Source organism: Coenobita brevimanus, chromosome 61 (assembly GCF_032717465.1).
Source record: "Coenobita brevimanus isolate Jiangsu-jjx chromosome 61, ASM3271746v2, whole genome shotgun sequence".
NCBI lineage: Eukaryota > Metazoa > Arthropoda > Malacostraca > Decapoda > Coenobitidae > Coenobita > Coenobita brevimanus.
This window is the reverse complement of record NC_137014.1, coordinates 12,469,646-12,485,343: the sequence shown is the minus strand read 5'-3', so window position 1 is coordinate 12,485,343 and position 15,698 is coordinate 12,469,646. Positions and strand designations below refer to the sequence as shown.

General features: G+C 42.4%; 1 protein-coding gene across 1 annotated transcript in view; it reads right to left on the bottom strand.

Annotated features, from left to right (window-relative positions):
* LOC145403691 (uncharacterized) overlaps positions 1-15,698 on the bottom strand; it is a 63,341-nt gene that overhangs the window by 30,034 nt on the left and 17,609 nt on the right. Inside the window, exons 3-4 of the mRNA XM_080275379.1 lie at positions 13,403-13,631; positions 2,337-2,534 (exon numbers count right to left, since the gene is read on the bottom strand). Coding sequence (XP_080131505.1) covers positions 2,337-2,534; positions 13,403-13,631 — 427 coding nt within the window. The remainder of the gene's footprint in view (positions 1-2,336; positions 2,535-13,402; positions 13,632-15,698) is intronic.

The window sequence follows — 15,698 nt, the reverse complement described above, 5'->3', positions numbered from 1 at the left end:
CTCTTGTGATTCTGAAGGTGATCTAATATGCTTTTTGATGGACCCTCGTGTTTTGAAATTAACCCTTTCTGTGAAGGTCCAGCAGCAAAAGCTTGAGTGTTCTAGTTTCATTTTCCCTGCCTTCAGATGATTATATTCAAATGTAGGGAAGGCCTCTGGTAGTGATGGGGTTAGGAATTTTCATTAACTTTTTCTGTACAACGATGCCTTCATGACCTGCTTCTTATATCACTAGCCATTACATTCATCTTACTGGAGACCCCTCGCAGTGAAGGCATTTACATCAGTCAGGCCTATTCAGGCACAGTCAGCTTAGTTCAGGGCAGTTCAGCTCTAGTTATGTCCAGATAAGTTCATACAACTCCACTTATGGCCATTTAATTGCAGTTATGCCCATAAAGTTCCGGTTATGTCCGTTTAGTCCATTCAGTTCCATTTATGTCTATTCAATTCCAGTTATTCCATTCAGTTTCACTTATGTCCACTCAATTCCAGTTGTGTTCATTCAGTTCCAGTTATGTTCAGTCAGCTTCAGTTATGTCCATTCAGTTTCAGTTAGTCCATTCAGTTCCATTAATGTCCACTCAATTCTAGTTATGTCCATTCATTTCCAGTTATGTCCACTCAATGCTAATTATGTTCATTCAGTTCCGTTATTTCCATTCAATTCCCGTTTTTCCCACTTAGCTTCACTTATGTCATTTCAGGTTAGGTCCATCTAGGTCCTTCATTCCCAGGTGGATCCAGCAAAATCAGTCTAGATCCATTCAAACCAGATCAGGTTCAAACAGTCCATTTAGGCAACTTCAGGTCTATCCATCTCCATTCAGGTCAGCTTACATCCTGTCACTGTTTCATTTCAGCCATATTCAGGCCCAAGTACCTCAATTCAAGCCTATTTCTGACAGTTCAGCTCTCTATAGAACATCTGATCAAAGTACTTCAAGCCAGGCTTATGAGGACGTGTACCAAAAAGTTTGGGTTGTTGGTAAAAAGGATTTCTAGTTGTGACAAGAGTTTTTTTTTTTTTTTCGTTTGAGGTCCATTTGATCAATTCATATCAGTTCAGATCGTATCAGGTCATGCCTATGCAGGAAAATGCTAAAAAATCAGCCCAATTAAAGCAGTGTTTTTTTTATTTATGTCAGTTAAAATCTTTCAGGACTCTGTGAGGTGGCAGACACGAGTGAGGGAATGGTTTAGGATGATGGTAGCTGGCGTTTCACGACAGGGTAAGTATTCACTAAGTGCTTTGTAGGTTGGCTTGTAGCAGAAGCAATAATTTTTATGACATTTACCATAGGATGGGATGGAATGTGATGGAAATGGGTTTGGGGGTTGACTTAAGAAGGTATACCATAAGATGGATATCGTAGGCACGCTGGAAAGTTGTTAGTCAAAGGTGGGGAAGCAAAACATAAGTAAGGTGAGCAGTGGCGAGTGGATGGAAAGAGCTTACGAGTAGATGGTGGTGGACTGCCGTGAAAATTAAGAAAAGTACCCCAGTGAAGATGGGCTTTTTATGAGAGGCGGGTTGACGGTGGAAAGTTTCAGTCATAGAATTATCTTAGGAGTTCGATGTGAATGCAAAGAAAAGAGTAGTGTCTGTGGAAAGGAATGGATGGGACAGGCTGGGATGGTGGTGAGTGATGGGCAGAACGGGGCTCTGCGCATCCTGTAAAGATAGACCTTGTAATGGATTAATTCAGAGTGTCCTCTAAGCAATAGCAACAACAGCAGCACCAAAAGAAATGATGAAGAAGAAAAGAAAATGGAAAAGAAGAAGAAGAAGAAGAAAAAGAAGAAGAAGAACAACAACAACAACAATACCACCACCAATAACAACAAGAACAAGAAGGCAATAACCATTCGCTTTTTTCATGTACAGTACCTAGTACTGTACCTCACGATACTTCACCGGCAGATTTCTATATTATGTGATAAGTGCACAACAACTTTATGTATCATCGCACAACCGAAGTTAATGTTTTATTATCATATCTTTTGATTAGGCTGAACAACATTAACCAAAAAGGCATTACAAATTCATTTTGATTCAGTGTGTACCCTTAAATTCAGTCTTCCATCTTCACTCTCATTCTCTCCCTCTACATTCACCCATACCCTCCATTCTCCATTTTCATTACAATGATCAACTTGCAGCCTAAGAGTCGCCTTTCATCCATCACATTAACAACATATTTCACTTTAGATCGTTTCTTTGATAATTATTCTCACTTAAACCTCAATCCCCATAGCCACTCCACTCCACCTCTGCAGCTACTCCCTCCTTCACCTTTCATCCTATCGCCTCGACCTACTCACGGAAAACTTACTTGGTGGAAGTAAACGTGGTCGACGTCCTTGGCCAGCACAGGGTCGACGTTAATGATGTCGAACATATGGACCTCACACGGTAGTTCTGACAAGGCGCCGTCAAAGGAAGTGTCGTAGAAAGTGCCGAAGGAGAGAGTGAGGCATTGCTGAGGCTGCCTGTTACCGCCCAACTCCAGAGCAGCGTCGAAGCACACGTACTGTAGACACAAGAAATCACAAGAATTTCTTAGGTAATGCTTATAATAATAATAATAATAATAATAATAAAAAAACAAGAGTTCTTAGAGCAGGCTAGCCATTGAATTATTTATTTGGGAAATTTAAACTCCTACTAAAATGAACTTCGGATTGTGAAAATTAGTCAACTGAGAAGAATTGCACTAAAAATTGCGTCTCAGTCCCTACGCATGGCTGAAAAAGGGAGATGTAACGGGTGGCACTGAAACCGTAAGGCGACTGAAAGGAAAGTGGATGGGTAACACAGCGGCCATGAGTTGATCAAAGGACATGGGGTGGTACGACGGATATCAGTTGGCTCACTCTCTAGAGTGAGAGGTGGCTGTGAATTTATCTACTGTGGCTAGGTGCACAGTTCGAACCTTGCTAAATGAAGGGCTATGAAACTGCTACTGTCACCCATGAGAATCAGACACTGCTACCGTCAGTATTATATAGGCATACATTGCAGCTCAGCTAAAGCTGATGGTGATTATACAACAGCTTCATTATATACAGTATGAAAAAGGTTCAAAGCACCCACTGTTTAGCTTTGTTGTATGCTTTTGTGAAATATTCCCATGTTTTTGGTTTTAAGTGGTCGGAACAGTTCTGAGTTAACTTGATTTAATTTGTGCAAATTGTTTGTTTTCTCACTGATTTTTTTGCTCCAAGATAGTGTTTGAGGGTATTTTTACAGTACTGATTTCACAGGAAGAGTTTCTTCTAAAAGTTTGTTGTGCTGAGAAAAAAAAAAAAATGTGTGTTTGCAGCGAGAGCCCAAGAAGTTAGGACATTTATTTAAACTTTAGGAAGTGCTTGGTTAAAGAGTGTGATTTGAGGTTATGTTTTAAATTTTTATTTAGGTGAAGTAAGAAGAGTGATGTTTGCTTTTAAGAACGACATTGTTCTGCTCCATGTAAGTCATTATTCAAGTGCGTATATACATGTCAGAGTTGGTTTGCTGCTTGATGTACTGTAAAGTTCTTTGAAATGCTATGAGGCAACCGCTAACCCATCAGCACAGGATTCTTACTCTTACAAGAAAGTGGCGCGTTGGTCACTAAAAAGTTAAGCTGACATTCGGGGTGAGAGGACAGGGTTTTGTGAGACAACTCTGGGGAGGATTCTGAACCTGTATTTTTGGTTGCCGGTGAGTACTTGGATTTGTCTATTTTAAAGAAAGTTGTCTTGCCATTTTTTGTCATTGTTAGATATGCCTTTGTTCAGGATTTTGTTGACTAGGATATGTATCGGTACTGTGTGGTTCTTAAAGCGTGTTGCTTGTTACTGACAGTTCTTCACGAATCCCTTTGTCCATCCACCCTTCTATGTCACTCTATAGACGCTTCCGAGTTACCTTGTTTCAGCACCTCTCACTCCAGATGTATTTCTCTGAAATATCGTCCATCCTTCACTACTTTGCATTACCACTGTAAACAACATTCTGCCATGCAATGCGCCCGTCTCTCCAGCACTTACATTCCTGTTTCTCGCCACTGCTCTTAACGCCCATAACTAACTTCCTTCCTTGCTGTACTCATTTCTTTAGCTCATCTTAAATTCAGTTATATTTGTTAACAACACTGCTTAAGCACCTGTATTTAAACACCTATATATTTTTAAGTTCATTGCTATTTAATCTAATCCCACAGTTCATCTATGTGCACTTAGCCACCATTGTTTTTCTCCACACGTACTGTACAGACTGAGATGGTGGTGGACAGCTGGACAGGGAGGGATAAGGGGCGTTGTAGTAGTGGCTGCGTCCATGGTATGAGGGAGAGGTGGGTGGGTGGGGAGGCAAAAATAGTCTGTGGTGGCTGGGAAGAATGGACGGGATGATCTGTGGTGATGGTATTGGTGGGTGGCAAGCCTAGACAAGCGCTATACGCACCCAGGGCAGATGGCACTGGAAGTTTTGTGGTACGTGTGTGTGTGTGTGTGTGTGTGTGTGTGTGTGTGTTGAAGAATCAAACCAAGGTTCCTCTACAAACAGTAACAGCAAGGCATTAAACACTCACCTTACTACACAGGGAAATCACACACACACACACACACACACACACACACACACACACACACACACATTCGCATACAGGTTGACTAAAATAGGGTTACCACATTTCATGGAGGTAAAATAATAATAATAATAATAATAATAATAATAATAATAATAATATAACAGTAGTAGTAGTAGTAGTAGCAGTAGTAATAAAAATACCGGTAAAAATAAAAATAATAATGGAAATAATAAGAACTAACATTAACTAACGATATTCAACATAAAGCAACCTTTAAAAAGTTTTGTAAGTATTCAGTTATATTTGTGTGGTGCTTCTAAAGCGTTTTTTTTTTTTTGCCTATCGACCATTGGGGCCGGAGCCCCTGGTCATTAAGGCAAAAATATATATATGTATATACATTGACATATATACATATATATACGAACATATATATATACATACATACATACATACACACATCCATGCATTTGAACATACACACTTTCATGCACACGTATGTATATATATATATATATATATATATATATATATATATATATATAATAATTTTTATTTTATTATTTTTTGTATTCTTATTTTTATTATTTTTTTTATTTTTAACTTTATATTACTTATAAACAAAAATACCTACTCTAAAGACTCTAAAACTAATCACCTAACAGACAAATCGCTAACCTATACTAAATCCTAAGAGACAACAACTAGACCTACACTAATGGTGAAAATGCCTCGACCAAGAGAACACCATCGACTGCAGATATGTAATGCCTCTCTACATTACACACCTGCACTTATCACCTGGTGACTGTCAGTCGAGGCACAACCTAATGTAGGGGACATCAATATATGAAAGGGAACCAGACGAGTCAAGAACACTTCCACATACGTCAGCTGTCGGCCCTAATTAGTAACTTCAGGAACATGGTATAATGTATTTACATAATATGTACAAAAAGTGAAGAACCTCGCCCAACAGACCACCATCGACTGCAAGTGCCCAATACCTTTCTATATTGCACACTGGGAATCATCAGCTGGTGACTGTTAGTCGAGGAACGGGGTTTAATGTAGGGGACATCAATATTAGATAGGTCAGTGGGAGGAGGAACTATTTCAAATACGTCAACTGTCAACCTTAATTAATAGTACAATATATACATATTTACAGTTGATAAAAACCATAACTACACAGTAAAAAAGTCACATCACTCTGATCAGTCCGGTCTCTCTCAAGAAAGCCATCAATTTATCAGTCATAACAATGTCCCCATCACCCAGGATGGTGGAAAGGGTGAAGGGGACGTCTACTGCGCCGCAGTAATTTATAAGTGAAGCACGTTCACGAATAAATCGCCGACAGCGCAGGATGATATGACTGATAGATAACACCGCATTACAGATGTCACAGTGCGGTGGGAATCGTCTTTCCATATATGGTTTCATATGCGTTACAATTGTGGCATTGAGCCATAATCGCGCCAACACTTTTTCTTCCAGGCAACTGGGGACGGTTGGCAGTGTCCCAGTCGCCCAAGTACGGCTTACATGTTGGAATATTACGTCTGGTCCACTGACCAGGCCACAGAAGATTTATTGATTTCTTCCCGAGAGAGAGACTCGACCGTAGATCACGAGGAACGTCCCAAGTCTCCTCTAGCTCTACAGCCGACTTTGCAAGTAAGTCAGCCTGCTCATTGCCGTAGATACGACAATGACCAGGCACCCAGATCAGCGTGAATGACTTGTTGCATGAATGGAGCTTATTAACAATGCGGCCCTGGATCTCGTGCGAGTCCGTAGTGCTAGATGCAATTGCCTGAAGGGCTGATTTTGAATCTGAAAATATGACAAATGAGTCATGCCTAGAATTGAGAGCATAGTCTATGGCTTTGTCAATAGCAAAAAGTTCGAAGGTAAACACAGATGTATGAGTCGGCAACCGATACCTGAGGGCACAGTCAATCGACCACACACTTGCACCCACATATTCACTCGACTTGGAGCCGTCGGTGTACAAGTGGTGGGACCCCAAGTGACGCACAATGATGTTACGAAACAAGTGGTGGACCTCCGCCTCCAGCGCCTTGGCCTTTGGTGCTGGGAGCCATGTAACATCAACAGTAAAGCCGGGTGGCTCCCAAGGCGCTATATTTTTAAGCACCAACTTGTCACAGTCACTGAGGTTCACACCAAGCTCCTGAGTCAGAAAGTGGAGGCGAACGGCAAGTGGCCGACTCATCCCCCACATGAGATGGTGGTATTGACGCAGGGGGGTACAGGCCACATTGCCGATATTACTTTTCCTATATGTTCGTATGCCGTGCGAAAAGGCCAGGTGGTCACGGCGAATACGGAGGGGAGGCACATTCGCCTCCACTTCCATACGAGCTACACGGGTACACCGGATGGCTCCAAGACACATTCGCAAACATTTATTCTGTAGCACATCCAATCCTTTCAGCGTGGCATCAGATGCCGAGCCATACACCTGTGCGCCATAGTCTAGCTTTGATCGAATAAGGGACATATACACCATTACTAAAGATTTTCTGTCGAGACCCCATGTAGTACCCGCTAGGTACTTGAGGACATTTAACGGTTTATCACAACGAGCAAGCAAAGTATTAACGTGAAGTTTAAAATTCATTCTGTGATCAAAGTGGAGGCCCAAAAACTTTACAGAATTTTGAAAAGGTACTGCTTGATTATCCAAAAACAAACGCAAATCGGGGATGTTACGAGTTGTAAAAACTACAGTGGCACACTTAGGGATGGAAAACTTAAATCCCCATTGCAAGGCCCATTGGTGGACGGAGTGAAGGGCTGCTTGAATCCGCCCAGCTGAAAATTGTGCATTACGGGAGGAGTGCCATATTGCACAATTGTCAGCATAGAGCGAGTATTTAAGATTCCTGGGGATGGGAGCTGATGACAGAATATTATTGATCATAATACTAAATAAAGTAGGACTAATCACACTTCCCTGCGGGACCTCGTTTTCCTGGATAAATATATCCGATGTTACGTTACAGGGCAATCTGACAGAGAAAGTCCTGTCCCTTAAGAAATTTGAAATAAAAATGGGCAAATTTCCTCTTAAACCGTAAGCATAGAGCTTCATTAGTATACCGTGTTGCCATGTCATGTCATAGGCTTAATGGATGTCCAAGAACACCCCTATCATGAATTCTTTATTGGCAAATGCCTCTGCAATACAATGCTCCAAATTCATTAAATGATCTAGTGAACTTCTGTATTTACGGAAGCCTCACTGTTGATCATTTAACAAATTCTTCGACTCTAAAACAAAGAGAATCCTATTGTTTACCATTCGTTCCATGACCTTACATAGACAAGAAGTCAACACAATAGGACGAAATGAAGTGGGATCCATAAGACGACCAGCCTCTTTGGGTATCAGTATGATGTGTGCAAAGTGCCATGAGTTTGGGAATGTTCGAGACGCCCAAATCTCACTGTACAATGCTAACATCTTAATCAGGTTGTCTTGATTAAGATGCTGGATCATACCGTACGTGATGGTGTCTGGTCCAGGGCTGGTGTCTTTACAGGATTTAAGGGCTAGGAGCATTTCATCTAGCATAAACTCTTTGTTGTACGGGAAGTCTACGTCTTCTGTGACAAAGTCAATAATCTGTAGCTCAGCCATGCGTTTATGATGTTGGAAACGCTGGTCATAATTGGCTGAGCTACTTACATGGGAAAAACTCCTGGCGAGGATGTTAGCAACGTCCACGGGCTCGTCATAGATGGTGTTGTTCACTTGCAGTTTGGTTACAGGGATATATGGGCCTTTATTACTTAATATTCTAATAGTGGACCAGACTTTACTTAATGGTGTTGTACGAGTCACCGTGGACACAAAGGACCGCCAGGAGTCACGTTTGGCCCTTCTTATTATTCTCCTTGCCTCAGCCCGTGCCTGTTTGTATGCAATAAAATTTTCCTCAGTGGGCTGACTATCAATAATCCTGTATCTCCTATTTATGCTTGTCGGCAATCCAGCGTCCACCAATGTGCTCTATGCTTCGCATGAACTGTAGAAGTCTTGGGAATAGCAGCCTCAGTTGCATGTAATATGGATTGAGTTAAATTTTCGACCTTAACATCTAATGTATGGTCTCCCTAGATATATCTAAATTGGCGATCCTTGAGAAGGATCCCCAATCTACTTTCTTATAGTTAAATTTTGGAGGTGGAGGGTCCAAAATGATGTCGCTTGTATAAGAAGGACAGATGGGTAAATGACCACTTCCCAAGGAGTCGTCGTAAGGGTCCCATGAGAAATCTTGATGTATACCAGGGGAGGCCAAAGATAAGTCAATGGCCGAAAAGTTACCAGTACGATCATCTAAACGAGTCGCTCTACCATCGTTCAGAAGACAGAGGTTGGGCTCTAGTATTAGGTCGGCTACTTGCTCCCCACGACCATCAATCCTCAAGCTACCCCATTGATAGTGATGGGTGTTAAAATCGCCCAACACTAGCTTATTCCCAGGCAGATGTTCAAATAGTGAATATAAAGGATCACTATCAATGAGGCCACGTGGAAGACAGTACAGAGAGCAAATAGATACGTGTTATTAAATTTTACTTTGCACGCGACTGCTTCCAGAGTAGAATTTAGAATCACTTTCGTTTGTGGGTGTGATTTGTGTGTGTATATGGCTACTCCGTGACCTTCATATCTTCTATACAGGTAGTAGTGTTTGAACTGTGGAGGATCAGGATGATCCTCCAGGCGCGTCTCCTGTAAACAAACAATGTCTGGCCTGTGTATGGAAAGCAAGATTGCTATATCATGTAATTTATTCCCAATACCTCTACAATTCCACCGTAATATAGTGAATGCAGCGGTTTAAGATTTACGTTGGGGGCCAGTGTGTTTAGGCTTTTTTTGCCGTCTGCCAGCAGGCGAGCGACTACCGGCGGACCTATCCCGGTGCTTGGTGACGGAAACCTCCATGTTTTCGTCAATAACTAGGGTCCCAGATTCCACCGAGGAAGAGCTCCCTTTTCTCTCCCTCGCTGGGCCAGGAGCAGGAAGAACACGAGGACGTGACTTGGTGAGGGTGGTCATATTATTCTCACTAGAGTTGTCAGGCTTCGGTTTAGGCTTGACTGACTGAGAGGCAGCAGCAGCATGAGAGTAGGAAGGTGCAACAGGGGTGTCAGTTTGAGAGATGGATTGGACAGGAGGCTCAGATGGAGAGGTAGAGTGTGAGGCAAAAGGAACAGGTTCATGGTTAGTCTGCATTTCCACGGTGCACATGACGGGATGGGACATTACCGCCGAAGCATAGGACCTATTCGGCGTGGGAGTTGCATGCAACTCCTTCACCTTTTTCCTAGCTTTGTAGTAGGAAATGCCCTCAGTTGCTTTCACTACGCAGACCTCCTTCTCCTCCTTCCACTTGGGACAATCCCTAGAGGAAGTGGAGTGTGTGCCCTTGCAGTGAAAACAACGAACCGTCTCCGATGTGCAGTGTTCAGCATCATGTCCCTGTGTTCCACATTTGCCACACACTGACTGGGAAGCCCGACAAGTCTTATCTCTGTGCCCATATAATTGACACCTGAAGCAATGAAGTGGATTGGGGATGTATGGCCTTACGTTAACAATTTCTTAGCCAACTTTGACATGGTCCGGGAGTGAAACTTTTCCAAAAGTCAAGACAATGGTGGCAGTCTTCATCCTCATGCCTTCAGAATATCTTGTAATAAACTGGGCACCGATTACGTCCTGCTGAGCAAGTTCCCGTATGATCTCGTCCTCTTCCATAACCATGAGATCCCTGCAGGTGATAACACCTTTGCAGGAATTCATGGTGTGTGGGATCTTCGGCTCGACATCATATTCATGGAATTTGCGCAGTTTCATTAAGTCTTTTACCTGGGATGAATTTACTGTTTTGATGAGAAGGTCTCCGTTACCAAGTTTTTTTACTTGTTCCACCTCCCCAGCACAGTAATCAATCACTTTCTTGATGAGAAAAGGATTGAGACTGCTCAAGGGAGTAGAGCCTAGAGCATGTAAGGTGACGTACTGTGCATTATGAACAGGTATGTCCAGGAGTTGCGTCTGGGGCCGTTCAGTCTGTGGGCGGTCAGTCCGTGTATCAGTCAGGGTTTTGTCAGGGCCGCCTCCCCCCCCTTCAGGGGGGGAGGCAGCAGGGGCATCCGACATAGTGACCACTTCCCCCTAAGGGGGGAAGTGGGAAGGAGGAGGAAAAACGAACAAGGGACAAACAACCCGGGACCACACACCTAAGGCTGAAATTGCCCTCTCAAACCACTCCAGGGAGGCCCGACCGTGTTAATTCACGCCCCAGAGCGATCAGTGGGGGGGACCCTCCTTGGGCGATAAGCAAAGGTAATCTCAGTAAAGAGGAACAGACACCTACTGTTCCTAGCTAGTAGGGAGGGGAGGAAAGTTAGAAACTAGCTAACCTATACATCACCAGAAGGGTGAAAAAAAAAAAAAAAAGCTAATGCCCGTGAGGCAGCCCTGAAAACTAGAGAAGAGCGCAACGAAAGACAAGTCTACACTCCTCACGACCATGCATCAAAGTCCCTTTAAGCGTAAAATTTGTGATCATAGAAATGTGAAATGCATGCGGCCTCACAGGTGACGCATGCGGAGTCAGTGTATGGCGAACAATTCATTAGGTTAGCTTGCTGCACTCATACAATCCATACAAATTATTGGCATAATAAAATCTACAAACAAGATTACCAACATTCCCAAGGTAATGCAAGATGGACTCCATCCACTTGCGGTACACTGACATTTTTCAGTGAAAATTGCCATGATGATTAAAGAACATACAAAGAACAGACTTTCAAACCTTCAGTATTTATATGGTTCGATGTTAGACACTATAAACTCCATTACTAGACATACATACATATGCATACATAAATAAATAAATGATTACATTTTATATATATATATATATATATATATATATATATATATATATATACCGTGTATGTATATCCACCACCCATCCACCGCCAGACGCCTTAATCCCGTAAGGGGCGACCACAAACAAATCGCCTCCATGTCGCCCTGTCCCCCCCCATTTCACTGCCCTGCTCCCAGCTCACACCTCCCTCTCTCATATACATCTCCACTCCATCCCTCCATCTCATCCTTGGATTCCCCCTCCCTCTCCCCCCCCCTTTCCACCTCACTCATATACTCTCCTCGTCAGTCTCTCACTCTCCATCCACTCTACATGGCCAAACCAACTCAGCGTGTTTCTCCTAATGCTTCCTTATCACAGCCACATCCACACCACAACGCTCCTTCATTTCCTCATTTGTCAGTCTGTCTCTCCATGTGGCTCCACAGGCTCCTCTCAAATAACTCAATTCCACTGCCCTCACTCTTGACTTGTGTCCCTCAAGCAAGGTCCAAGTTTCACTTCTATATGTTAGAGTTGGTATCACAATACTGTCATGGAGTAACTTTTTTACTTCCATGCTCACTTCCCTGTTTCTTATTACTGCTTTCAAAGAATCAGCAACCTTTCTTCTTTCTTGTACCCTTCCAAGCACTTCACCCCCCAAACTTCCATCCTTACTCATCACACTACCCAAGTACATAAACGCACTCACATTTTCCATATATATATATATATATATATATATATATATATATATATATATATATATATATATATATATATTATATATGAGAAGGTTGTGACGAAGACATTGATGTATGGGTGTGGATTTTAGCAGTTTATTGCTAGATCTGAAATATATCATACCATTTTTTCATGGATTTTCAAAATTGTAGCGATGTTCTAGCAGTCTGAGCTTATTTCTTTATTTCTTCGCAACGCACTAGAAGCTTTTGTCTCCAGCATCTTTTGGACACCTTTTGAGAATAACTTTAGACATCTGTGAATCGGGTCTGACAACTCTAGATTTGGACTGTATTTGCGTGATGGAATTGAGCCTAGCCTACACCTGGTGTGGGATTATTAAACATATTTGCCATCAATTCCCTGTCGTAGCTTATATTTGTTTTTACAGGAAGACCTAAAGACATGGGATAATTCTGCGCTCTCTCTCTCTCTCTCTCTCTCTCTCTCTCGTATTTGTAGCAAAAAAATGATGCAATATATGATTTTCCTCTCCTAGCTAAGCACTGTTGGAGGAAGGGGAGATATGTCCTTCCTGCTAAAGCAGGTTTGAGAGATGGCCGGGAATCGACCGTAAATACGTTTGAGAATCCCATCCCTTGTTTACTAAGGCCCTCGTCACACTGCGGTCGAAATCGCACAAATTCTAAAGCAAATTTTCCGACTCCGAAGGTAAGTGTTTTTGGTCCACCAGCCGTTCGTAACGTTTCGCACTGTTACCTGTATTATGTCTAGATTTGAGGAACAAATGACTAGAACGTGGCCTAGTGAATAGTGGGTGCCTTTGTTCAAAATTTCACCCCAGCGTACCGTATGCGATCGGACAGTTTTTGTCAGAACATGTATGATTCCATCAGCATGATACGGCTATAAGTCGTTTTGCATGATATTCAAGGAGTTATAGCTACGAGATAGGAATGTATCTCCTTGATTACCTATCAAATCGACGCTCTAGTCGAACTGCAGTTGGCCACCAACTGAGCTGAAAGGGGCTACGGATTTTCGTTAGATTAAGGGGAGAAATTGAGTTACAATCGATCCAGGTAGTTAGATCGACCCTTCACGCCAGCTACAATTGAACATCCACTGAAATGAAGGAGGTAAGAGATATTCGTCGTTAGAACAAATGCATGAGTATTGGGTAACCTTATGTCCGTCGCGAAGCATGCCGGACGCAGGATACTTGGCCTTGCAGAACACACCGCCCAACCTCACCAACTTGCGGCACGTAGTCTGTGATGTGTGCAGGTACCTGAAGAAGTCGCTCACACCCTCCAGCCGTGATCCCCACTGCTGCCTCCTGCCTCCTTCGTCAGGAACAATCTCTGCAGTGTGCCTGAGCGGCCTGAAGAAGTCATGTTTGTAACTCATTATTCTGCAAAATAGTATAACTTTTATCATAACTCCTTCAATTCGAGGATGTCATTTTTATTTTGGTATGGATTCCTCCAGACGATATGGTGTTGAAAGGGTTCGTCTTCCCTTGGTGGCAGTGTTATAACTGGGTAGCGTAGCTGCTCGGTTTTACAAACGTCCTTCAACTCTGAGTGGACCTCGAAAGAGGATTGGTGGAATGCTGGAAAAGGGCAACTTCAGCCTGCCGTCCACCGGATTCACGTCCAGATGAGCCCGAAAATGAGGGACTGGACAGTTTTCATTAACTTCATCAGTAGGTTACTAGCATGCTTTTCTAAGCTGAACAGACTCGTTTGGGAACAGCAAAAATAAAATATAATTGACGGTTTTATTAAGCCAAGGAGAACCCCTGTTAGTGGAGTGGTTATAGAAGGCTGTGTTTAGAAGTCCATTCCAAAGCTAAGAAATCAGGTGATAGGAAAACAATTGAAGTAAATGGCATCCCGGTGCTGGAGTCACTACACCCAAGTCTCTTGTCACATGGGGAGGTAAGAAATGTTACAATTCTCTGATCTCTCAGGATATATCAAGGAAGAAAGAAAGACACCGTTGCAGTCTCTCTTTCGTCTTATGTCTTAAAGGTTACGAAACTGTGAGTTGGTGGGGTCACCATGAACCCATGGTGACCCACCAGTGATGTGGTCGCTTCCCTATCTACGATACCCTGGGCCTGGGTTCAGAACTGAGCCATGATGGTTATTTAAATTGGATGCCGGCAGTAAGTCTTTTCATATGCTTGCATATGTTCTTACCCTGTCAGTTAAACCAGTGACGTAATTATGGTACATACTGTATATATGACACATACAGTAAATAGCCATCACAGTTTCACACCTTGATCGTCACTTGCATCTTCTTCACTACATACGGTGTACATTTCTCGATTTTCACTTTACTACGATGAGCAAAAGTTACTTCTGGCTGTCACTCGCCCTCTATATAGATAATCTAGTTTTGTAGTGCACCATATTATGGACTGAAAAAAAAAAAGTCACTAATTCACCACACAAATAGCATAAGAGAATGTATTGACCCTTTATCCTCTTTGTCGGCCCTTCCCTTTTCCATCACCATTAACGACGCGTAGGGAATGCATGGACAGCATTCTCTTTCCCTGTCCCAGCTGATAACATCATAAACATAACATTATCTTTATCGGTGGTATGTAAAGAGGAGTAAAGAATGAAAACGCCCTCCTAGGGTTAAGACTAAACAAAACTAACTAAAGGTAAATTATGTAGGGAAAACACATGTGGCTGTGATAAAATCCTTAAAATAAAAGATTATCTAACAATTGCTTCATTTGCCTTCAGTCATTAACATAACTTGAAAAATTACATTAAACAACATCGTCAGTCAGTTCCATAGTAAGCTGGGAGTCGCAACTAGTTACATGAACTGACCACTCTGTGCTCAGGGTGGTGGGTGGGAATAATTGGGATGCGTGCCCATGTGCAGTACAGTGCAATACATGCGATAGTACGTGGGGTGTGTGACCTTGTAGGCATGATTGACAAGACAATGGGCATCTTTGATCGCCTTACCCACTCTTGCAGTATTCTAATGGATATATATGTGGTATTTTGCTCTGCTCCTTTGTGTCATATTTACAACTATTCAGTCATGATTCAGGTACACGGTGGATTAGTACTCTTGCAGGGTGTATTTCTGTGTATGTGTGTAAGTATGTATGCATGTATGTATGTAATATATTGTCCAGCCCATCTGTATTTACGGCTATTACGGCACGGCGTAGGTTTACGGTCAGCTAGTACTCTCCTGTTGTGTATTTCTGTGTGTGTAGTGAATGACACAGTGAGGAACATACAGTGTATTTGGTCGCCATCTTTGTGCGGCAAAGAAGTTCTGATAATGGTTGGCTAACTCATAACTGGATAATAACCACATACTCGTACTTCAGTTATCGCCTTCAAAATACAGTACTTCCATTTGGCACCTACACGCATGTTCCAACGTTCTTACTGCTGACGGAAGCATCAACAGAACTCTTACTGTATTTCTTAAT